Genomic DNA, 24,535 nt, shown 5'->3' with positions numbered 1-24,535 from the left:
TGGAATTCAACTTCTATCCTCTCTCCTTGCAAACCCTCTAAATCTGTTCTGGGTCCCGTCCCCCCAACCCTCCATAGTAGATTTGGGGAAAGCACGGGGGCACACATGGAGATGAGGGGAAATTCCATTGTGCAACAATGAAGGCAAGAGTGGGCTGCACTTAGTTAAAGTATATTTAAAAAATGGCTACTATGCCTATTGAGCGCTTTGCTGCGCTGTGCTATATGGAATTGGGCGATAACTCAATGTGTTCTTACCAGTGCTTGGTCAGCTTCAGAGTGAGCCCTGAGCCATCGGTGCTCATCTTCATCCAGCCTGTTTCATAGTCCAGAGCTCCTCAGAGTACCAAGGAGGTGCTTGAGCTCCAAAACGCCAGAGAGGATGCTCAGGAGCGATAACTGTCAGTTTGCATTTCTTAGTACAGAAAGTATTGATCTGATGTGTAGATAATTCCTATTCTACTTAATTCAAGAGGGTTCTGGAAGCTTCTCTGTGTGAAAAAAACAAGCAGAACGTTCGTGATGATTGGGTTATTCGTTCAGAGAAGCGGAGTACAGCTGGCTTAAACTAGTTCTGTTATCTCTTCTGTCAAGGTCAGGCTGACTATAATAGGCCAGAAGGAGCCTGGGTTTCACTTTCTTTCTACTCTGTTCCTTCTGGTATGGTATTCTGTACATAGTGGGATGTGGGTGGCATTGTGGTCTAAACCACTGAGCCTCTTGGCTTGCCAATTGCAAGGTCGGCAGTTCAAATCCCCACGACAGGATGAGCTCCCGTTGCTCTGTCCTAGCTCTTGCCAACCTAGCAGTTCAAAAGCACACCAGTGCAAGTAGATAAATAGGTATCGCTGTGGTGGGAAGGTAAACAGCATTTCCATGCGCTTTGGTTTCTGTCACGGTGTTCCATTGCACCAGAAGCGGTTTAGTCATGCTGACCACATGACCTGGAAAACTGTGTGTGGACAAACGCTGGCTCCCTCGGCCTGAAAGCGAGATGAGCGCCACAACCCCAGTCGCCTTTGACTGGACTTAACCGTCCAGGGGTCCTTTACCTTTACCTCTGTAGATAGAATGTTTAGTGTTAAGGTTTTAGACTTATTGCAAGTTTAAGTTAAGTCTGCTGCAACTGGATTTATTATGGGCAGTGCCAATCCTGAATCTTTGTATTTGTGATCATTATGCTCATTTGCCTTCAGTAGCAGTAAAGCTCAGCTGGATGAAATACAATTGCCTCTGGTATATTTTTTGCAACGTGCTTAAGTTTTTACTCTGCTAACTATACATTGGAATCTGCTCTGGATCAATATTGAGTAGAATTCCATCACAATAATATCAACCACTTGTTTCATCTTGCCATTCCATAGCGAGACCAGGGCTTCAACAGGGTTTTATGTTGGATCATTTGCTTCTGGGACTAGTGGGTGTTTTAATTCAGCCATGGAATTTAGTTAATAGGGGATTTCTATTTTGCAAGCATATTTTAAATGAACTCACAGGATTTAAAGGAACAGTAGGCCATCTTATTTGTATCTTCTCAACAAGAGCAATTTGCTCTATATACTCAATTTGCAAGACAATTAGAACTTTGTACTTGCTTACAAATTCATTATTCCACATCCTCCCTCAATGCTCTAACAAGCAAACGTGTGAGGAACTGCACAATGAGTGTGATCTCACTTAAGAATGTGCAAAGCAGTACCTTATTCCATAACTTTCCAATGTCATTGCATGCCACAGCATCACATCTGCTTTTTCTAATGACTTTTAATAAAGCCATTAATTAAAGCAGAAAACTAGTCAGGTTAGTATTTGCATGCAATTTGCAGACTGAAATGAAAACCCTGCTTCCTGTAATATAATCTGAAGATCACTAGCCAATCAAAATACCCCCCCCCCCCAGAGCTACAATTCCCATTTCCCCAGGAATACGATTGTTAAACATCACTAGCCAATCGCTATACACTTTGGCACCTGCTTAAAACCAGTTTGTTTAGAGAATCCTGGATGTTGACGTGTTTTAATCTCTTTAGTCTAGTGTTAACTTTAATTATCTTTTAAATGTTTTAATTACTTGTTTTTAACTTTTTTAAATTGATAATTTTAATATTTCTTGTAAACGGCTTGGGGGGTGTTATTGCCATCAAGTGGTATATACATTTTGTTAAATAATAATTATTATTATAGCTGCAATGATGAAGTAGAGGGGAAAGGTGTTAAATTAGATTAAGGATTTAATGTAAATCTGGGCTTGCCCTTTACCATGGAAGGTTCCCATTTCCCAACTCATATTGCTCCTGTGCATGTAACCTATAGTTTAAGTTTTCTACAGACATATAGGGCCATCTAGTGAATCTTCATGTGACTCTTTATCATTCTAATGCAGATGAAACACCTACATTTTTTTAAAAAAGTCCAGCAGATGCTGCAGGAACAGGGTAAGTAGCAAGGGCACAGGGCAACTAGCAAGGGCACAGCCTTGCACCCCATTCTACATGTGCAGGGAACTAATGTAGAAGATAATGCTCACTTAATGAAGACATGATACTACCCATTGAAATTTTGTTATCTAACACTACCGTATGCTACTTTTATTGATTTATAGATCACCCTGCATTCTCTGCACGGCTCACAAGTAAAACAATTAAAAATTTCATCAGCTCAAAGATATTTAAATCAGATTTTGAGAAATACACTGCAAAATCAAACACTGTTATATATGTCACTTCAGTCACAGCCAGGCTTCAACCTTATTTACTTAGAATACCCATGCATACGTTTCAATAGGACATGTGGAAGAAAGGATACTGTTGGCTTGCATCTACTAGTGGCGTCTTTGAAAGAGATTTATATTTATCCAGTTTCTTTTCTGCATTTTAGAAGTATATTCATATATTCTAAAACATTACAGCTCTATAGTACAATCCTCTATATGTCTATTAGCAAGTAAGTCCCACTCGTGGTCAATAAAGCAATCCTAATAGTCCATATTAAAAACCTGCATCAAGATTCCAAATGTAGAAAAAAAAAATCAGCAATGGCAGCCCAGTTTTCAGCTTTCATTTGGGTGAATGAAAAGCTGTTATTTCAAAATTTGTTTTGAGAATAAAACATTGCTTTACATTTACATCTGAGAAACCAGCTACCCTTGTTATCTGATCCAAATCAGCATCTTCTTACACTGAAGAAAATATCCGATGGTCATAAACACGATCAGGAAAACTTACAAGCATCTGGGCTACATGTTAGTGGCACAAAGAACAGTAACAGGCACAGCAATAAGTTGTGGTAGGAGGGGGGGAAATCACCCAAAACTAGGCTGAGTTCTTGCCAAGTCCTGCCCCCCATCTCATACACCCAATCCCAAATTGTTCAGAAGGTTTCCTCCTGGATTGTCTGGTCATACTTTTTGGCAAGAGGTGATTACAGGGGCGGTAAGGGACAGGAAACTCTCAATCTGCAAATTTCCATAACTTAATGAAGCCAATTACCTTCAGCTTTATTCACATGCCAAGATAGAAATCCTACCAAATTAACTTGAAAAGAAATGGTAATGTTTGCTTGAGCTTCCAGCTTCATTACAGCTAGAATTACTACTATATATAAGCATCTATTTTGTAAAAGCCTTTTCTTGAACGGTGCCTGTTTTCCTTTTTTTTTTTAAAGAAAGAGAAAATAAGGATGAAACAGCATGATGTGCTGCAATTAGATGTGAACAGAATGTGCTGCAGCATAATGAAAACTCTGTGATGACTAATGGCACCTAGGTTATTTGGAATTATGAAAGGCATTCAAGTTTGGCAAACGGCATGAAGCTTCAATTTGGAGGACTAGGTGATTAAGAATGAGCACAAAGACCTGCAATAAAACACTTGTACTGAACAGTTTTAAATTCCAGTTCAGCTGTAGAAATTTTTTAATGAAACGTTTACACCACTAAGTATTTACATTTATTCAAATCTTTCTAAATAACTTGTACTCAATACAGTTATAAAGCTGAAGCAGAGCTCTATCATATTTTATTTACAAAAAGACAATACTGTACAGTCAAAGTATCACTTGCTCCTTTTTAATTTTTGAAATTCTCATCGGGCCACTGCTAGCATCTTCTGTGAAATTTAAACCTTATTCTTGAAAATAATAAAGGCAGGAATATAATCATTAACAATTAAATCATTTAAACAAGCTAACAACTTCCACAGATGTAGGCTCAGCCAACACTGCTCATTATATCAGTACCCACAACTAACAGAAGAGTAAACAGCAGCTATTATAAATGAAAGTATTATTCCATCGATCGATCAGGCAGCTAACACCCTACTGCTGCTATTCTTCTTCAGAAAAAGCAGGTTAGCCACACTTGTTCCTAATCTGCCAAAAGCAATGTGAAAAATCATAAAAGAAATATAAAACCAGAAAAGGTACAAGAGAATATTGATAACAATATTTGCATTTCAGTAATTTAGAAAAGATGAGAGTAAAAAAAGATGATTTTTTAAATTCATGACCAGAATTTCCAAAGGATGTCTGGCTTTCCATAAGTATTCTCCTTCCTCAGGTGTCTGCATTTTCAACCTCTAGGACACTGGGAAACACGTGTTTTTAACCAGACAACTCCAGCAGTGATTCAACATACTTCAAGTGTCAATATGATTAGTAATATCAATAATAATTATTCAGCCAATGTTGTGAAGAGATGCAAAACTTGATTCAACTACAGATAATCGTTGCTCCAATGCCTTCAAAATCGTTTCTGCCTGTTAAGTAAGGGGCGAGAAACATTTTAGTTTACATTAGATGTTGCACATCCTGCCTCCTCAATATGTCATGAGTAGGATCACAGAAGACAGGAATGCATGTCACCCTCCCCCATATGGTAGAGATCATAGAATCGCAGAGTTGGAACGGACTGCAAGTCATCTAGTCCAACCCTTTGCAATGCAGGAATCCTGCCCACAGCCATCCCTGGGTGGACTTGAACCACCAACCTTCTGGTTGACTGGCATCATCAGAGGATGACAGCATGATCTATCTTGTTTGGGGCTGCATTTGCACATTGATCTCCAGCCAGAACGACATGGAAAACTCAGCAGCTGCATGCATATTTCAACATATCTGCATCCCCAGTTGCAAATGACCATTATTTTCTCATATAAGAGTACAGAAAGAATCTCATGTCTCTTTTCTCCCCCGTTTCCCTTAACAAGTTCTACTGTGTTTTTTAAGAAGAGGGATTTTAAGAAGGAACCATCATCACACCATCTTTCACATCTGAAAAAAGTAAAACATAAAACATAAAATAACCATCTTACCCTTCCTAGTGACTCTTCTAAACTAGCTCGACTTTCAAGCGTTAGAGGCTCTTCATCAATTTCAGCTTTTTGTTCCGAGGACCCTAGGGTATAACTTGGAAATTGTACAGTTATAAGTAACATCACAATCACCCAATAAAAGCGTGAGCATTTATTAACTGAATAATCATTTACCAGTAACAGCAGTCATGACTCTAGTTACAGGTAGGTAGCCGTGTTGGTCTGCCATAGTTGAAACAAATTTTTAAAAATCCTTCCAGTAGCACCTTAGAGACCAACTAAGTTTGTCAATTGGTATGAGCTTTTGTGTGCATGCACACTTCATGACTATTAATACTCAATAACTGAAATGCACACATTATTTACAGACTGGTTGGCCCCTTCCCACTATTTTAAGTAATGAGAACCTGCATTATAAGTAGAGCCTGCCAGGTTACCTGGGTGAAGGTCCACCTGAGAATGTAGGGCTATTTACATATGGCAGGTGATAAAATTCCAGATAGATGTATGACAAGTGATGATCTGCAGCAACATGTTCTGGTGCATCCCCAATCCCTAACAGGAATGTTCCTCTTCAGCCTCAAGGTCAAGCCAGCTCAGAACAGAATGTATGAGGGGCAGGTTTCTCCTCACACGGCCCCTTCATGGGTGATTTTAAAGAGTATTTTAACAACATTTCTGTTCTCCTTGATATTGCCTTGATAAAGTTTTATGATAGATTCATGCTTTAATCCTTACTTTACTGGTATAATTTGTAATACTGGTATTTGCTTGTACAGTTAACTCACAACTTGTGTGTCCATTTAACTTGCATGATTGCAGCTTTCTGCGCTTGGCGGATGGCAATATGCAATCACACATATTAAACGCTCGCAAGGCAGAAAGCTTAAAAATTATTTCCAGGCTCTGGGAGGATCTCACAAGATCTTGGATGTCCCTATGAGATCTTGCAAGAGCCTCCAGAGCCCACACAACAGCCTGCCAGAACCCAGTAACCATGTGGGTGGAATGAGCCATTTGGCACGCCAGCTTCTGGAAAAGGTAGGGATGCTTGCGTGGGATGTTCCGGGGTCGCTCTGACTAGGTGTCATTTTGCCTTTACATACAATTCAAGAAATGTAACCCCCCCCTTTCTTGCAAGTCATCTATATTTATTTTATTGACTTTTCTTAGCGGCCTTGGGAAGATTTCACCCTAAATATTTCCCCTTAAAGATATCAATGCATTCAATAATTAAATTAAAAGGGATAGCAATTAGAACTTTACAAGTGCAATGCCTAAAATTAATACCAACTGAACAAAATGGTCAGTTCTTGAAAACACCAAAATAACTTAATGATGCACTGCAATACTTATTACTGCGCTCCCATGCTATGCTTGTATTAATTTGCATAATACTTGAATTTTGAGCAATGCAGATTATTTATTTACAGATTTATAATCTGCACTTTCATTAAAAAATAGCAAAGTGGAACACAACGTATCAAAAATAGCAACAAAGAGATCAATAAAAACATCAATAAATACTGATGGGTTTAAAAAGAAAATGCATGTTGTGAAGACAAACCTACGGTAAATGAAAAAAAAATAATTCAAAATACATCTGAATGAATGGATGAGAATTACAGTTAGATCACAACCCTCTATCTGTAGTTACCCAAGCATGCATTCAAGGACAATTTTTCAATGGTTGCTAAGGAAAGTATGGTAATTGGATATGTTTCAGAGAACACAATGCACACTATTATCTCTGTGTTAGAAAATGCTACTTGCAAGCAATTGTCAATGAATTCTCATCTCTGGAAATGACGGGTATTTATCGCACAGAATAGTTAAACTTAAAGGATTGGGGGATGGGGTGGAAGTGGGGAAAGAGAGGAAGAAACTGATGTTTTCCTCATTGTTACCTAGCCGAATGCAAACAAAAACAAAGGTCAGTTTTGATTCATTTTTTTCTTCCATGGAGGAACAGAAAAATATTTGCGCTACTGTTCCTCCCCTCCCCGCAAAAAACTTTACACACATCAGAAATAACCTGGAGTATTGAGGAAGTTGTCCAGTTTTAAGAGTATTTAAATAATCAATTATCATCAGAAGAAAGGTAAACAGAACTATTGCTTTGCTTACCTTTCAAGAGAGTCAACATTTAAGCAAAATAAATCCCGTTTATAATCCAGATGTCTCGGAGTGCATCTGTAAATGCTTCCAAGGGTCATGTTGCACCCAGTGCAAAACAAGGTTTCAAGCATGCTGTAAAGCAAAGCATCACTTAGAAAATATGTAACACCATTTTAACATGTTCATGTTGTAATTCAGAACACATCAATGTACCACTTCCAGTGCAAATTAAACAAATGGCATAAAACAATTAGCGGAAAGTTGTTTTTTACATATATTTTAAATAAAAAGGATTTACCCTGTCCTTCTTCTGAGGAGCTTCTAGCAGCATACCTGGATTTCCTGCTCCTAGTTATCGTCACTAAACATCAGGAAGAACTTTCTAACGGTCTCCCTCAGGAGGTTGCAGACTCTCCTTCATTGGAGGTTTTAAAGCAGAAGTTGGATGGCTATCTGTCATGGATGCTTTAGTTGAGATTCCTACATTGCAGAGGGTTGGACTAGATGACCCTCAGGAGTCCTTTCCAACTCTACAATTCTATGATTCACAACACTCCTCTAGGTTGGTCTGTGTCTTAATGCCTGGCTCCAAAATCACTGGTATTCACAGCCAAGTACGGATTTTGTGGCAATGCAGTGAAGATATGAATTTAGTCTGAAATAGTTATTGCAATCAGACAGAATTATTTTATATACTTTGTTGTATTAATCTGGTTTGAAAAACCTAATACCATTGCAACCTTTTTTCCGGTTCTCCTCTTTGCTCTTCAACTTAATTAGATCATAAATCAAAGACAGCCTAGTGTGACTATGCGTGGGTGACCTTCCTTTACAGGGAAGGCCAAGAGATTACCACGGGAGTCAGAAGCAGCTGTGTGTGTGAAGTGCATGTGAAGGCCACTTCATGATAAAGAAGACACAACAACCAAGCAAGTCTGGGCAAAGGCAGGCAGGCAGGCAAAATGTAAAACTATGTGATGCTTTGTAATACAATGCCAGGCACCCTGGAGACAGCCAGCTTGGGGCCTATTTGAGAGATATGAGATAAGGGAGAAGCTGAACTGCCTTGGTTTGTACTGGGGCCCCTTGTTTATGGTCTCCAGAGGGATAGGCCAGGCATCCATGTTAGATAGGACAGCCAAATGTGTCAGAGGGATCACCCTAAAACCTGAAGCTGCTTGGAAACCCACTCCTATTAGAGCCTTCTTGTGCTTCCTGGATGCTACCCAGCAGAGTCCCCAGCCATGGTCTGATCACCCAGACCTTCGTGCTTTTGATAATAGCTGATTCCACCGCATTCAAGTCCTTGCTGGGTATTCCAACCACTGCATTACATTTTAAGAACCAGTCCTTCCGAAGCACTGATTATGACTCAATTAAAAGGCCTGTTGACCAACACATTCTTTATTTATAAATAAGTGTTAAAGGCAAGTTGTATATATTTATCTGACTGAAAGCAATATTTAAAAAATGGTTTTCTCAGGACTGTATGGGCACTTTTTTTAAAGGACTTGGTCATAAGGTGCAAATTCCCATGCACTGCATTCACGCAGGTTCACAAAAAACCAAAACAAATCAACTACTGTATTCATAGTGATGGTTAGCAGATGTGAACCAAACTCTTAAACCAGTTTTAGTATTAGTCAATAAGCAAAAACCATGTAGCTTGAATGTTCAAACAGATTCAAAACTCTGTGTGGAAATTAATTTTCTTGAACACTTGTAAATATTTTAAGCAGCGACAACTCAGTAGCAAGTACTGAAGATCATTAACCTATGTATTTTTATTATCTATGCCAGGCATCCCCAAACTTCAGCCCTCCAGATGTTTTGGACTACAATTCCCATCTTCCCTGACCACTGGTCCTGTTAGCTAGGGATCATGGGAGTTGTAGGTCAAAACATCTGGAGGGCCGCAGTTTGGGAATGCCTGATCTATGCACACACTTCCCAAAGAATGTCTCCTAAAAATCCTGAAAACACTAATGTAATAAGATGTACATTCCATACTTCCTCAAAGATTCAGTATGAGTAACAGATGGCTTCAAAAAAACAAACAAAAAAACTGCTCTAAAGTGGCTTCCTATTCCCCTTCCTAATAAAAAGTTGTCAAAACATATTGTCTATTAGCCCATATGGTTACTTTTAGGGCAAACCTTTCTTTTGACTTTCTTCTACAGCATAAAGCTCTATTGTGAGACAGATCTGTTTCATTTTGGGATTTTCACTGCTTACCAGCCATATTCGCCAGCTCGGGTTGAAAGTTTTTGTTCCTTGTCCACTGAAACATTGAGCGTAACATCTGAAAATCAAAAGATGTAAGATTAGTAAAAAAGTAGTCTCCTGTAAGTACTCCCAGCCCAATTATGCTATTTATCGCCAACACAGAATGGGAAAACACTGAAGTGGGTTGGCAAAAACCTCTGTCCCAACTAAGGGGCACAATAATGCCCACATGCTTTGGTCAACTGGGTGGCAAGGAGTAAGTTTAATGCAGATTCCAAATCACTTTGGAAATTCAAAAGTGGCTGGACACACACAAATATAGGATTGCAATGCTAGCACTGCACAATCTTTCCCCCGTTCTCCCTTTTAAAGTGTTTTGTTGTTCGTTCCGCAGCTTCACCATATTCATGTTATTTTATTGCAATGCCTTTGCTTTAAGTCGCTCAGATAATTCAAGTGATGGCGCAGCCTATAACCGCCACAAGAAGGGAGACTAAAGCACACGAGAAGGGCGCGAACAAAGCCAAGAGAGGAGCCACTGAATGCTGGTTTATTGGGGGGGGGGGCGCAAATATTTGCACGCGCACGGGAAGGAACCGCGCGAGGGAAACCCGCGGTGCGGGCGGGCGCAGAGCGATTCCCAGGTGAATAGCCGCGCGGGCGGGCGCCTCGTCGCTCACTCTTCAACAAGATGCAGTTGGTGTCCTCGTCGTTGAACTCCCAGCCGAGCGTGTCTCCTACGGGCCGCTTGCACCCAGCGCACAGGAACACCATGGGCAGCTCCTCGGATTCCGCTTCCACTCCGTCTCCGGGCCCCGGGCTGCCAGGGGACGCCTCCTTCAACTGGAGAGTGCTGTCTTCCACCGGGAACGCCGCCATTCTCTTTCAAAGCCGCCCGCGCCGCGCCCCTCCCTCCCCTCCGCTCCAGCACCGGAAATAACAGACGCAACGCGGTGCCGCTCTAGCACGCAAACGGAGTCCTTCTCTTTTGCCTCCTCTCCGAGAAGGGGCGGAGTCGGTGGCCTCCGCGGCGTTCGAGAGCGTGTAGGAGCATGCGCTGTGGCTCTTGGTGATTTAGCCCCAGGGAAGGGTCTCGGTCGGGCAGGTTGCGTAGTTCACCATAGCAACGCGGGGGAAGCGGTTGCCTTGAGCGCTCTGAGGGTCCTTTGCGAGGTTGCATGGGAGTGATTTCTGAAATTCTGAGAGAAGTAGTTATGAAAGAAAAATCTAAAATACAAAGTCTGAAGATTTTTGGGGGGGGGAGGGGTCTCACATCCTTTTTGACAGACACGATTCCCAGTACCACCAACCAACCGCGAGAGCTGCAACTGCTAGTAAGAATAGCAAGACTATGCACACTGTGCAGGTTTTTAAAGCAAAACCTGCAGTGTGCATTTTCTTGCTGTTGAGATGGCAGTAGAAAGTACATCACACGCAGAGCAGTGGTATCACTGCGCCTGCAAAACTACTGACTCCAGTGTAGTGGAAAAGACATTTGCTGTTGCTCCTTTGTGGAGTCTCCAGTGCCCCCCCCCTTCCACATTCGTGTTTGTTTCGTAGTCAGTTTGTGGAAAAGGGAGATGGGAGGTTATTGCTGTGGATGCTTGTGGGCAACGATAGATACCACTCAGGGCGAGAGCCTGGCTGCATTGGAGAGGATTGAAAGGTGTTGAGTTGTTCATTTCCTGCAGTGATCACACTGTTGAAACTGGGAGTGAGCAGTGCTGTAGGTGAAATATGGGGTGCCAGCTGTTGCTAACCCCATTTGCTTTATTTTGGTGGGGTGGATGTCCTGTTTGTTTACCTTGGTAATGTGTTGGTTGTCCTCCCTGCAGTTTAGCTTTCTTTGTTTTATGACAGGGTTCTTATTTGACATTTTAATTAGTCCTTAATTTTTGTATATTGCCATTTTCCCTGCTGTGGGGTCAAAATATTAAATGAATAACAGGTTATGAATAAAATAATGATGATGATGATAGCCTGTCACCTGCTGGCATGGTTTTCTTTACCAACTTGGCTATGGGTCTTTTCTTATTACTTAGTTCTGCATTAGTGATAACATAGAAGAGTTAACAACAGCTTGTACTTCCCACAAGGAATTATCACATTTGTCATTCTGGCACCAGAGACCATCGTCATACACTGACCTTCATTTCTGCTGATTGGGTCTGGTATCTAGGCGTTCCTCAAGGATGTCTGCTCAAATGAAAAACTACACAACTACAGAATCTCTTTATAGGAACACTTAAGTACAACTCATAATTGTTGGTTGGGGTTAGAGCTGGCTAGGAGGTTGTACTGAGATGGCTAACAAGACAAATTCATCCAGTTTTACTTACGATTTTGAATATTACATGGATTATTTAGATTTACTTCCAGTTGATGCAGGAAAGTTGAAGGCAAACAGATGTAAGTATTGCTGTTCTTGTGTTATGTGAGCAACTAAAGCAAAAACAACAAAAAAGAAAACTAATCCTTTGAAAAGTTTAATGTTTTTGTAAACACACTTTCTGCATGTAAATTGCTTATTTAGATTGGGGTTTCTGACTACTGCATAGTAATTTGATGACTACCAAATTCAGTACCAGTCTTGTGCAGGTTGTCTACTAAGACAATCCACCTACTTCATTAAAACTCTTTTCCAAGTATGTATGCATTAAAATGGGATGGAATGTAATTTTTGTTTTCAAAAAGTTTGAATTTTTAATGACTTAACTGTTGGAATACATTAATATGTTTTGAACATTGTAGTAAATGACAACTTCCCTCTTACTGTTACATTAAAACTGAGAATATAAGTCATGCACTTCAAATGCTATACTAATGAAAGCAATGTTTTGCTATTAATTTTTTAGTACTGTATTTGGAGTTTCAGGAGGGTGTCCTCACTAAAAGCACTGCAGCCCCTATTACTTGGGAAAGAAGCCTTCCTTGAGTGGATGTAACATTGCTTAGTAAGAAAATCTATAATGAATGCCTTTATGATTTGTAAGGTGTTACACATACTGTATTTCTTTCCACAGATTCAATTGTCATAGCCCTTTGGATTGGACTTGCTTCTTTTGTGGCATTTCTTTTCCTTATTTTGTTCTATATATCTCGTTCTGGTTCTACACCCGTGAAGTAAGTACAATGCTTTGTGTTCTATAGATGAAAGGAAATGTAAGGTTGTATGCCCCTATGAAAGCCAGGACTTGGATGCAAAGCAAGCATCCTAGATTTATATCCCTAAGCATCTAATTAATGAATGCTTGGGCTACGTTGCTTCTAAAATTCTAAAATAATGTATCATACATTCCTTGCTTCCATTAGGCTCACAATGGCCTGGTTTGGATTACTGCTCCAGGGTTCCTACTGTGTCACTTCATTGCTGCTTGTATTATTTCTGAATCAGGGAACTGGGGCTAAACGTTCATTAACAAACCAGAATCATGATGACTTACTAGCTGACATTAAACCTTAGTTCCCCAAATCAGATGTAATACAAGACAGAAACCATTGTCTGAACTGTGTGCATGTCTTGCCTGCTATAACCCATCTCACACTATTTCTCTGAGGGGGTCCAAGTAGGAATTGCATGTTAGTGTTCCCAAAAGTATCTTCCTACTGGCCCTGGTGTCTATGAAGCCCTAATTCTGCATGAGTCTTTTAAAGAAGTAAAGTGAATGTAGAAAATCGATGAAGGGTGATGGCTTGAATTTTTTTCTATTTGTTTTTGAGTCAACCAACCATTCTAGCTGTGAGTCAGGTATTTTGGTTTTAGTAGGCAGGCATCTTAAAACATACATCAAAAGCCTTAAAAATCAGCTTTCAAAAATTCTGAAAAAAATAACAGTAAATATTTATTCAAAATACAGCTTAAAAATACACTGTAACTTTCATGATACATAATTACAAATAAGTTATGAGTTCTAAAATAGTTCTCTTTATGGCAGCCCCCCCCATCAAGATCTGAAAGCATGACACACTACATTTAAGATTGAAAGACAGGGTGATGAATTAAGAATGGGTAAATGTCTTTGCCGAGAGAAGCTATAGCTTCTTCAGGTTCCCATGTTGTTTGATCATCATTCTTTTGTTTACCATTTGCTGCTTCATGTATCAGTTTAACATGGGATATAAATGTGTCTGGTGGCTTTGCTCCCAGCCAAAGATCTCCAATGTAAACAGAAGTGAGGAATATGCTTGCACCTAGGAAATAATAAAATAATTGTCACAATCAAGATCTTTTCTTAAAAGCTTCTTAAAAGTTTATCTATATCCTGCATTTACTCTGCTTATTTTAATTGGCAGAGTTTCCAATACGTTTTTTTAAATGGAACAGTCAATACTTCATTAAGGGCACATTGGTTTTTTATGTTAAACAGCACTTTATCCCTTAGAATATTCCTTAACATACTCAGGCTTATTTAATTTCTCAATCAATTTTAATGTCACCAGAATATCCTATTCTACATTACTACCGGTAGTTAATCTCTTAGTATCTTCTGGAATTACTGTATTATACAGCAAAAGGCAAAATTTCAAGAAGTTTTTACGGGGGAGAAAGATTATATGCTTAGTTTCCCCTCAACATCCTTGCTGAAAATAACATTACCTTTCTTTGTTCTTTCTTCCTCTGTTACTGCCGAGAGGCAGAACCTTTCCACAGTCTCATGAAAAGCATTTTTGGTCAGGTTCTGGGAATCTAGTAGGTGCAGCATGATTCCATTAAGCAAAGAGAGATCACTCAGTTCCATGGCCTTCTCTTCACAGGCATTGTAGACGGTACTGTAAAGCTTAAATATACCACTTTTGAGAGTTGCATCTTTAAGAATCTCATTTACCACAGTGCTGTTTTGCAAAGCACTCTTTTCAAACCACTTGAAAGTCAAAAGTACATTTTCCACGTTGAAGCTGCTGTCGAGAAGAGACTTCACTAGCCATCTGAATACTAAGTAAGCAATCTTACACGTAAGACCAGGATTGTCATCTCCATTGTGCTCTTTTGAATGCTTTGCTGGCATATCCAGGAATACAGGTTCCCAGTGGAGAAGCACAGATATCAGGATAGATCTGCATTCTTCTAAATATTTCTCATCCCACTCAGGTGCTGCTTCTGCTTCTATTTCAATTTCATTCTTCTTCCGAACAAGTCGGGATGATGTTCGAAAAGGTGCTTGTGCTTTGTTTTTGTCTTTAATGTTTTCTGTAGTAGAAGAAAACAAACAAAATAATTACAACAATTTAAAGAAAAATGAGAAAAATTGAACTTTCTGAAAAGTATTTGTTGGTCTCGAAGCCACCAACATGAGTCTGACCAAAGTGCGGGAGGCAATGGAAGACAGGAGTGCCTGGCGTGCTCTGGTCCATGGGGTCACAAAGAGTCGGACACGACTAAATGACTAAACAACAACAATTGTGAAAAAATTTTCTCAGTGGGTACTTGGATGTCTCCAAGTTGCAGCGAGCAGATGTCTTCACATTGGTACAGGAGAGGTTTCAAAAGGTGCAAACTGATTTTTTTCTTGTCTGTGTGCAACCATCATCTTGCACCTGTCTTAACCTCTCCTGCACTGCTGTGAAGACATATGCACACCTAGGGAGAATGGTAATAAATGAATCAATTCAGTATTTATTTAAAAGCTGACAGTGAGACAGGACAGATAGAACCTCCTGCTGAATTGTGCTTATAAAGTTGAAAGTAACAGGTTAAAAGTTCAACCAAATCCCAACAAAATAAATAGCTCAGTTGCAGGAAGCCCAGACCTGAACATTTATCTTGAGATTATTATCACTCCATATATTTTGCATGAATGCAGCCAAAAATATTTTCTCTAAGCAAATCTTATTATAACCCCTATCTTTTAAATCTACATTAACAAAAGCAATTTCCCACTTTTTCCTTAATAATGAGAACTCTTTTTTTTTATTTAACCATCTCAGTGCTGTTTTATATTTGGGATCACACAAACTAAAATGGTTTCTGCTTCCACACAAGTCTCTGCTTCTTAATTATCCACCCCCACAAAGGCTCAGGAAAGGGAAAAGTGATTAGTTAAGGGCTTGACTGTCCTAAGCAGATCCTGGCAAACTGACATAATGAAACTCACTTAGAGCCTCACTTTATATAAAGAGCATATGGTGATGTTCTATTAAGTTTACCACTAGACAAAAAATACATAGTGCAAGGGAGATATGAAATCCTTTTTCTTGGATCATGTATGATGTTATTAATGAAGTGCATATATATTTTTAATGATTTCTACTCCTTTTTCCAACTTCCCGAGGAAGCCTGTCTGGGGCCAACAATAATATCTTTTTAGTGTGAGGTTAAGGACTTCCTCTTCTTCCATGCATTTGATGAAATATGATGAGCTGGCTGTTATGTTCAGTATTTTCAGAATTCAGCAGAAAATAGCTGACCTTACTTAAAACACATGATGTGTATAGAACTTACTAAGCAATTCTTTTGTTTGGTACTGTTGAGCAAATATCTGAAGAACATCTTGAAGTTCCACATCTTTGCCAATTATGCTCCACTTGTGCAAGAGAAGCAGAACATCTTTGTTGGAAAGGACATGCTCATTCACAGTGAATCTTCCCATTTGTCTGAAGGCCTCAAAAACCACAAGGCGGTATTCCAATACAGAACTCAACGTGCTGAAAAACTGAATCAATATGGCAGAATCCAAGTTGGTCCTATTTGGCAGGAGATGGAGAAAAAAAGGTTACAATGCTCAAGCCAAATGGTAACTAAACTCAAAATTTGCTTTTGTTTGGAAACAAGTGACGGTTTTTAACATTTTTGTCTGACACAAAATAAGAATCTGAGGAAGGTAAGACTGCAGCAAAAAGACAGCAGTGAAACATGAAGGCTACTGATTTGAATTATCATTTGTTATCAGGTTGCATAATTTGCTCTGGCTTGCATGCAATATTAACCTGTAGTTTAAAACTATGGTTTAGTGTGCATGAGCGCTTCGGTTCTCCTCCACTGTTACTATGCCCTGCAGGGGAGGATACAAGACAGTGCCTGGCTTGTCATGATGTGCAAACCTTGGAGGAAACAAACCTCAAGGCTGGGTACACAGTTCACATCAAGCCGGACTCTGGCTTGTTTCCTCTCCCATATCTTACAGTCAAGAGTGAGGTAGGAGCAGCATGCTTATAGGCATTAAACCATAGCTTATTTTAAATGATGCTTTAATGTCGCATATGAACCAAGCCATAGTAGGAATAACACTTCCAAACAACAATACATGTGCTAGTTGGGTTCAAAAAGCCAATTCATTTTCATGAGTATTGAATCTATTTCCTCCTTCCAAACATGGATACACTTTTCAGGCAGGGCTACTCAAGTGCTTGATGTACATAGCTTTTAGTTCTAGTTACAGGTAGGTAGCCATGTTGGTCTGCGTAGTCAATAAAAAATTCCTTCCAGTAGCACCTTAGAGACCAACTAAGTTTGTTATTGGTATGAGCTTTCGTGTGCATGCACACTTCTTCAGATATTTCGTGTGCATGCACACGAAAGCTCATACCAATAACAAACTTAGTTGGTCTCTAAGGTGCTACTGGAAGGAATTTGTTTATAGCTTTTAGTGTATGTCTTTCCTGAAAATGCTGGTACACAGTAAACAAAAATAAAAAGATAAATTTGTTTTACTGGTGAATGCATTGTAGTGAACTCAAGTAGCAAAAATTACACAGTATAAGGGTTAGGTCAAATGGATAGCTGGTCAGTGAAAAGAGACAAAACCAGGCATAACATCTTATTGGGGTGAAAATAACTCTAAGGGTTAAGAACTGCCAAAATTCACTGAGAACTAAAGCTCTGAAGAATTGCAGTGGCTGAAAAATACCATATGCAATAGTTTTGAGAAGGCATAGACTACTGAACGCTAAGCAGACTTCAGCAGTGCTTCCCCATGGCCCCCGCTCACAGCCTTGATTACAATTCAGAAAGGTGAGAAAGATATTTTGGAAAATAAATAAAAGCACAATGTATTGAAGACAGGCTCCCGCTGAGCAGAAATGATGAGTGGGCCACTTAGACATTAGCAAGTACCAACCAAGGCATTTCAGATCTCTGCAGATAAGCTAAAAAATTTTTAAAAATGATTGTTGCCATTTACAATGAAAAATAAAAGGTAAATTTTGAGATATTGCAAAAATTCAAGGTTCAATGAAATTTAATTACAGCTACATTATACTCTTGAAAACAGAAGGAAATACATACCTAATGTGTTTAAGAAGCATTAATAAAATGTGAAGAAATTCACTGACAAGCTGGAGAGGAAGGAATCTCTGATTCTCTAGTAGCTCCTTCGTATCAGGTGTTCCAAGTGACTTTTGTTTATCTCCTAAATTGGTTACCCAAAGAGTATGGACTAAAGAGATGACACTGCTTAGCATCTTGGATTCTAGAAACCTAGAATGAATGGGGGAAAAATAAAAATAAAAATAATAAGAAATGTTCCATGTTTATTTTATAGCAAACCAGATTACAATACCTGTAGTGCACCAAAATAGCATTTAAAAAAATAATACTTCTCAACCATTATCCACTAGTCCCATGAGCTGAGTACATAAAATGTTACCTTTAATATTGTCTTTCACCTGAGGGGAAAAAATTTAATGGAAGGGAAAAATCCAACACTGAATCCAGAGTGTATGTTCCTGTTGATGAATTTATTTGAAAGAGTCACTGTAGGATTTAAACCTCGAGTAGACTTTGAACATGCATTTAGGAAATTCACATTTCCCACATCAAACACTACAGTGTGTGTGTGTACTGAGAAATTGTGTGAAAACAGAAACTTTGTTCAACAGTTTTTCAGAGATGAACGCTGCAAGCCAAAAATGGGATCCCATTTCTTTTAATTCATACCAGTTTAATATGGGACCTAAGCTGAAGAGTGCCTTGTTAAAGGTAAAGCACAGTAGCAGCAACCATGGGCAGAACAACACAATGTCACTTTCCTACTAACAGCATAACAACCCTCAAAACCTCTTCATTAATCCCTGGACAATTTAAATTCAGTTTCAAGAACGGGAGATTCAGCTTTTAAATAAAACATTGCTAAAGCCAATTTTCTGACTATTACTCAGTTAGATTACATTTCAGAAACATATTAGAGGCCATGTTTTCTTCAACAAACAAGGATGACAGAGTGTTAATAAAATGTTTTCTCCAAAGAAGCAATAGAACACTCTGTTAAATTCCAGTTAATGAGCTCAAGCCTTTGCAGGCACATGGAGTACAGCCTCAGACTACATGGCAACAATAGTTAATAATTCTTAACTAAGTTGATAATTACATGTACAGGCTAACATTTTAACAGAATCAAAGTTTTTAAAGCATCTCCAAGTAAAAGGTTTTAAAGGGCTTAATCTGTTTCACTGTGCAACTGTATGCACGTTTACTCAAAAGTAAGTCTGTTCATTGAAGCTGGCATCCTTGTAAATGTTTTTAGGATAGCTGCCTTAGTGGCATACCATGACCTCTACGAGCAAAAATGCTTATCCTAATTTCTTGCTCTCTCGCATATGCACATTTAAGAAAGGTGAAAGAAATAATTTATTAAGCAATCAATCATGAATACTCTTCTATGCACCTTTTATCTAGTACAGATATTATCCAAGTTAATAGGCTGTGATCTCTTATTAGCTGATAGGCAGCTTTGGTGATGTATGCAGCATTTTGAAGTATTTCCAGAATCTGATGCTGAAAGACAAACCAAAAAATATATTATTATTTAGTTACATAAGACATCCTTAATAACTTTCATAGCTGCAATTTTAAGCCTTTGGGAATGAAACAAGGGGGAAACAACTAGATCTAATTATCTGCAAACACAATAAAAGAATTCTGTGGCACCTTCGAGACCAACAGTCTTTTGGAGTGAATACATCAAAGATGGCGTCACTCTGGAAATTATCTTCTCATGAATGTGGACAGAATCTACAGTATCCATCTGAACATTGTCTTCAATACTTCGCCTTAAAATGCATGCAAAATGGTACCATGATACCTCCAGAATGCAGGCAGACACTCTAAGGGTACTTGGTGACCTATATCTTGCTTCCATGTGTTAATATAGAGTACCCCAATATTTTTGGTTCTAGTGTTTTCAACAATTTTACAATACTCCCCCCTCCCTTTTTAGCACACTCCTTGGTCTTGGGAGTAGCTTGTTATTTTCAAACTTTGTCTCAAGCTTTCTAGTCATACATAATGACTAACTTTTATAAAATCTTACTAGCAAATACTGGGGTGAGGGGGGAAGAGAAACAGTGGATGAGATATAAAACAGTGGATGAGATAACATAAAGGCAGCGACCGATTGACGCACAATCGCGCATGCACACCAAACACAGAAGTGACCCCAAAACATCACTAAAAGGGTGGAACGAGGGGGAAAATGCTTTACGCAGGTCCCACAGACAAGTCTGGAATGTGACCCCTGCACAAAACAAGGACTGCTTATATCTTCATAAATTACGAGTAATTCTATGCACATTCACTCAGAAGTCAGTATTGTGTTCAAGCTTATTCTCAAGTAAGCAAGCATGGATTGCAGCCTTAGAATATTACATTGGTACCGTGTTTCTCATATTATAAGTCATGTCTTATAATCTTTTTTTCCTCAAGAAAATAAGCCTATGGCTTATTTTCGGGGGTGTCTTATTATTTTAAAAAAAAATTGCAGTATGGTACCTCCCCTGTCCGGCGCCCGGAACTGGCTGCTGCTGCGCTGCTGGGCGCGTTGCCGGCGCTTCAGCAGGGCACGCTGCTGGGTCCCGCCGGGTCGGGGCTTCACGCGGCGCGCGCTGAGGCTCTTGCCGGATCCCGGCTCGAAGCAGCGCACGCTGCGGCTCTTGCTGCGTCCCGCCGCTGGGTTGGGGCTTGGAGCAGCGCCAGCGCCAAGCGCCAACCCAGCGGCGGGACCGGCGGGACCTGCAGCACGCGCGACAGGAAGAGGAGGGACCAGCGAGTGGCAGCCGCGGCGGCCAATGAAGGCTCGGGCGGGTGTTTTTTGTCGTTGTAGCTGCGTCCCGCTGCGTCCCTCCTCTTCCTGTCGCGGCTCGGCGCCCGGAACTGGCTGCTGCTGCGCGCGTTGTCGGCGCTTCAGCAGGGCACGCTGCTAGGTCCCGCCGGGTCGGGGCTCCACGCGGCGCGCGCTGAGGCTCTTGCCGGGTCTCGCCGCCGGGTCGGGGCTCGGAGCAGCGCGCGCTGCAGCTCTTGCTGCGTCCCGCCGCTGGGTCAGCGCTTGGCGCGGTGCATGCTGCTGGACATTTTGGAGGGGCAGCAGCAGCCGGTTCCGGGCGCTGACAGGCATCTTCCTCTTCCATGGCGCCATCCAGACCTGCTCCCACCACTACGGCTTATTTTTGGGGTATGTCTTATATTTCTTCAACTCAGGAAAATCCTGCCATGGCTTATTTTGTAGGGATGACTTAAAATATGAGAAACACGGTACCTCGGGTTACAAACGCTTGAGGTTACAAACGCTTCAGGTTAAGAGACTCCGCTAACCCAGAAATAGTACCTCAGGTTAAGAACTTTGCCTCAGGATGAGAACAGAAATCGTGCTCTGGCGGCACGGCGGCAGCAGGAGGCCCCATTAGCTAAAGTGGTGCTTCAGGTTAAGAACAGTTTCAGGTTAAGAACGGACCTCCGGAACGAATTAAGTTCTTAACCAGAGTTACCACTGTATTACTACAGACTATGTTGAGATCCAAAGATAGCCACAGATGTTACAATTCTTTACACATTAAAGACTTAACTGGATGTTTTACTTTAATATATAACTGAATGAGAGTAGTTCTTAGAGGAAAAGTCTTCAATGTTTTCTTTTTGCTTTAAGTTAAAAGCTTTTAGGAGTATGTGTTTCAGTTGTATTTTACCTGGGAGGATTCATCACACAGTGGACTATGGAAGAAAGACAGAATGACATGGAAAATTCTCTGATAATCATATAGTTCATAGCAGTGTTTGTCTTTGAGTCCTTCCCCAATAATTGCAAGAATCCATTCACGCTCCATTCTGTGCTGGAAAATAAAGAGGGAGCATAAATTACTATTGTCACTTTTCCACTCTATTTCCACTCTATAGGAAAGTCTCCAACAGATCTGATAAAGATGAAGAAAGAAGGAAAAAACCACATGATGCTGCAAACAAGAGACATAAAAACCTAAATTCCAGATGTGCCAGTATTTTGTGATGCTGCTAAATATAATACACATTTTCATCATTTTTCTGCATTCAGAATGTGACTTCTTATACAGTCACAAGAAGTCACATACTGAATGGGGGGGGGGGGGGAGAGAATGCTCCACTTGCCTGTCTGTATCTTATCGCAAACACACAGATAACCAGCTTCACCATTTTTTCTTGTGAATGTAACATCCCATGCCAGCCATGGTTTGGTTTAGTTTTTATGTGTTTTGTCTGCTGTATTTTGTTATTTGGGTTATATGGCTAAAATTTAATAAAAAATACTTTTTTAAAAAATGATGCAAATATAGAATTTGGAATGTATTTCAAAACCAGCAGCTGTGGTGAATGGCAGAAGGAAAAAATAAAGCGGCCATGCATGAACAGAATTGCGTAACAGGAAGAGGCGGCTGCTACGTGAACACTAATCTCAGTGTCTGAACAATGACTCTTTTACCATGCTCAGAGTTTAGAAATGAAGATTCTACGTGCTGCAATCAAGTATAAAGACTATTTACATGGTGATTTGGTTACAACAGATGTACAACAGAAAGGAGATTCTCAGAATTACTTGACAGGTACCAGATTTTTGTGTACAGAGAACAGAAAGCAAACAATTGTGCTTTTCATGAATGACAGTTTACACTACACAGATTTGTATTACCTCTGAATCAAAACTGTAGAAAAGCTGAAAAAATCCAGGCACCTTCTTCAAATCCAAATACTGATGAGATAGAAGGAACTTGTTCAGCTTTGTGTACATATGCTCCTCTGGGAAGAAAACAGAATGGTTATTGTAGCATGAAAAAAATCCCTTATCATTTCCATTATTAAACTCAAGAAATTTCTATGCTCATCTTAAAAATCTCTCATTTTACAGCATGACAAGTCTGACACACATTTCATGATCACAAGGATATCTAAAATGGAAATAACAATTTGACTAAAAGCCATTGTTTTTCATTCTGAAACAAAACCAACCAAAATTTAACAGAAACAATATGGTTATCTTATGAATTAAGAAAGATTAGAGAGCAGGTGTGACTTGTTCTAGAATACCTGGCTTTAGCATTTGGTGGGCCACTCTCGAAACATACAGTGCCAAAGGGAAAGTAAATCTGAGATTTGGTTGTCTGATTCCATTCTGCACAACATTCATAAGGTAAACCAACTGAAGCACAAGACAAAAGGAGAGAAATAATTAGGAAATTGGTTGTATGATCCTATCAGTAACTGCTCAGTTGTACACACAGTCCTCATATGACAACACAGGAACTGCAGAAAGTATATGTTCATCATAGTATAGAAATTATACTCAATTGAATTAGAATACCTATCCTAATATTACTGAATGGAAGTGATGAAGAAATTATTACTAATACAAATGAATGAGAAATATCAAGTTCTGTATTTCACTCGTGGGTTGAGTCCTATACATAATTTGGAAATCTGGGAGGTGGGCAAGGAAGTTGCATAGTACCCTGAAAATCAGAAGCATATTGACATCTTTGGCAGTTAGCAATACAGTTATCCTAGGAGATGCTTTCAGAGCAAGTTTAGTCTTAGACATGTTTTCAAACCACTGCATACTTTAGGAAAGCTAAAGTTAACTCCTTACCTGCTTCTGTTCTCTAAACCGAGCCCCTTCCAGGTGAGAGCGGAAAGAGCTCAGGACATAGTATGCTGCTGCTCGCATGTTACTGTCATAGCTGCTAAGGGCTGCTACTGCCAGACCCAAGGCATTGATGTCAACAAACTTATGATATGCTACAACACATTCTACATAGGAGAAAAAAAGGGAGGGGAAGGAATGCTTTAAAATGTTTGTAGAATGAAAACTCAAAATCTTTTACAAGGAAATTTTTTAAAGGAAGACTAAATTATAGGTATGCACATTAAATCATAGCAATTTCTAGAAGAAGGGTGAATGAATGCCTGATTAGAAAATTGTCCTCTTCTATTCCTCAGCAACAAAGAATTCAAGATAGAATCTCTCTGAATTGCCTCTGCCTAAACAAAAAAAGACACAAACTCTCTTGCACCTGAGTTTCCAATGAGCCTTCCATTCTGGCACCACCCAAACCACATCTCTTTATAGCCCTCCTTCCCCTACACCGAGGGGACACATACAGGGTCAATTAAAACAGATCTAATTTCTCTTTACCATGCTTCTGTTTGTACCATGTGGTGTTTGATGCAGCTTGGTAATAAGGATCTCTATTTCTGTTTCATCAGTACATGTACATTTGTGGAGATGTGATTCTGCTTCAAGCTAGTGATTGAGAGTTTGGAACTAGAAGGCACAGCAGTTACAGCTGAATCTTTTTCCTATGAGCCACCCCTCTCCCCTTACTAAAAGAAAGATTCTGTCAACAAGGAATCTTGTTCCGTATTTTGGGGGCTAGCCCTAAATTTATGGAGTGGATTAATCTGGTAATAGGAGTATAGGTCATGGAAGGAAACATCAATGCTGGACCTGGCCTTGGCAAAATGAAACTTGACAGATGACATGCAAAACAGCAAGTTTAATTTATGTTGGACATAGTGTTTTGTTTACAAAACCTTGGAAAAATCAAGGGGGAACGGCTGCTGAGATAATGATCGGTTCTAGAGGTGTCTTTTTTTCCTTTTGTATTTCATTTGGGGCTTTTACGCCTAGGGAGAAGCAATTATGGAACATT

The 24,535-nt window shown here is 39.8% G+C and overlaps 2 protein-coding genes and 1 non-coding gene across 4 annotated transcripts in view; 1 reads left to right on the top strand and 2 right to left on the bottom strand.

The window, feature by feature from the left end:
- Nucleotides 1-849: 849 nt before the first annotated feature.
- On the bottom strand, nt 850-10,559 carry MIS18A (MIS18 kinetochore protein A). The gene is made up of 5 exons (XM_035114778.2): nt 10,333-10,559; nt 9,662-9,728; nt 7,436-7,558; nt 5,309-5,402; nt 850-4,753 (listed from the first exon to the last, which is right to left on the bottom strand). Exons 1-5 carry the CDS (start codon nt 10,529-10,531, stop codon nt 4,673-4,675), a joined length of 564 nt encoding a protein of 187 aa, XP_034970669.1. The 5' UTR covers nt 10,532-10,559; the 3' UTR covers nt 850-4,672.
- Nucleotides 10,560-11,923: 1,364 nt separating this feature from the next.
- Nucleotides 11,924-21,959, top strand: LOC118084802 (uncharacterized). The gene is made up of 3 exons (XR_004692575.2): nt 11,924-12,061; nt 12,676-16,383; nt 21,753-21,959. It is a non-coding gene; the product is annotated as an uncharacterized LOC118084802 (transcript).
- The window catches only part of URB1 (URB1 ribosome biogenesis homolog), a 50,302-nt gene continuing 39,392 nt past the window's right edge, over nt 13,626-24,535 (bottom strand). For both annotated transcript variants that reach the window (XM_035114779.2, XM_035114780.2), the window contains exons 31-39: nt 23,473-23,633; nt 22,914-23,025; nt 22,519-22,625; nt 21,545-21,688; nt 19,252-19,361; nt 17,874-18,065; nt 16,092-16,333; nt 14,250-14,840; nt 13,626-13,843 (exon numbers count right to left, since the gene is read on the bottom strand). In XM_035114779.2, coding sequence (XP_034970670.2) covers nt 13,626-13,843; nt 14,250-14,840; nt 16,092-16,333; nt 17,874-18,065; nt 19,252-19,361; nt 21,545-21,688; nt 22,519-22,625; nt 22,914-23,025; nt 23,473-23,633 — 1,877 coding nt within the window. The remainder of the gene's footprint in view (nt 13,844-14,249; nt 14,841-16,091; nt 16,334-17,873; nt 18,066-19,251; nt 19,362-21,544; nt 21,689-22,518; nt 22,626-22,913; nt 23,026-23,472; nt 23,634-24,535) is intronic.

This window comes from Zootoca vivipara, chromosome 4, assembly GCF_963506605.1.
Source record: "Zootoca vivipara chromosome 4, rZooViv1.1, whole genome shotgun sequence".
NCBI classification, from domain to species: Eukaryota; Metazoa; Chordata; class Lepidosauria; order Squamata; family Lacertidae; genus Zootoca; species Zootoca vivipara.
Note: the sequence above shows the minus strand (reverse complement) of the source record. Positions and strands in the feature narration are given on the sequence as shown.

Coding starts and splice junctions, on each gene's coding strand:
- MIS18A (XM_035114778.2), bottom strand. CDS start 10,531: ATGGCGGCGTTCCCGGTGGAAGACAGCACTCTCCAGTTGAAGGAGGCG. Junction 5,403..7,435: donor AATGTTGACTCTCTTGAAAG/GTAAGCAAAGCA, acceptor ACAATTTCCAAG/TTATACCCTAGGGTCCTCGG. Junction 4,754..5,308: donor TAGAAGAGTCACTAGGAAGG/GTAAGATGGTTA, acceptor CTTACTTAACAG/GCAGAAACGATTTTGAAGGC.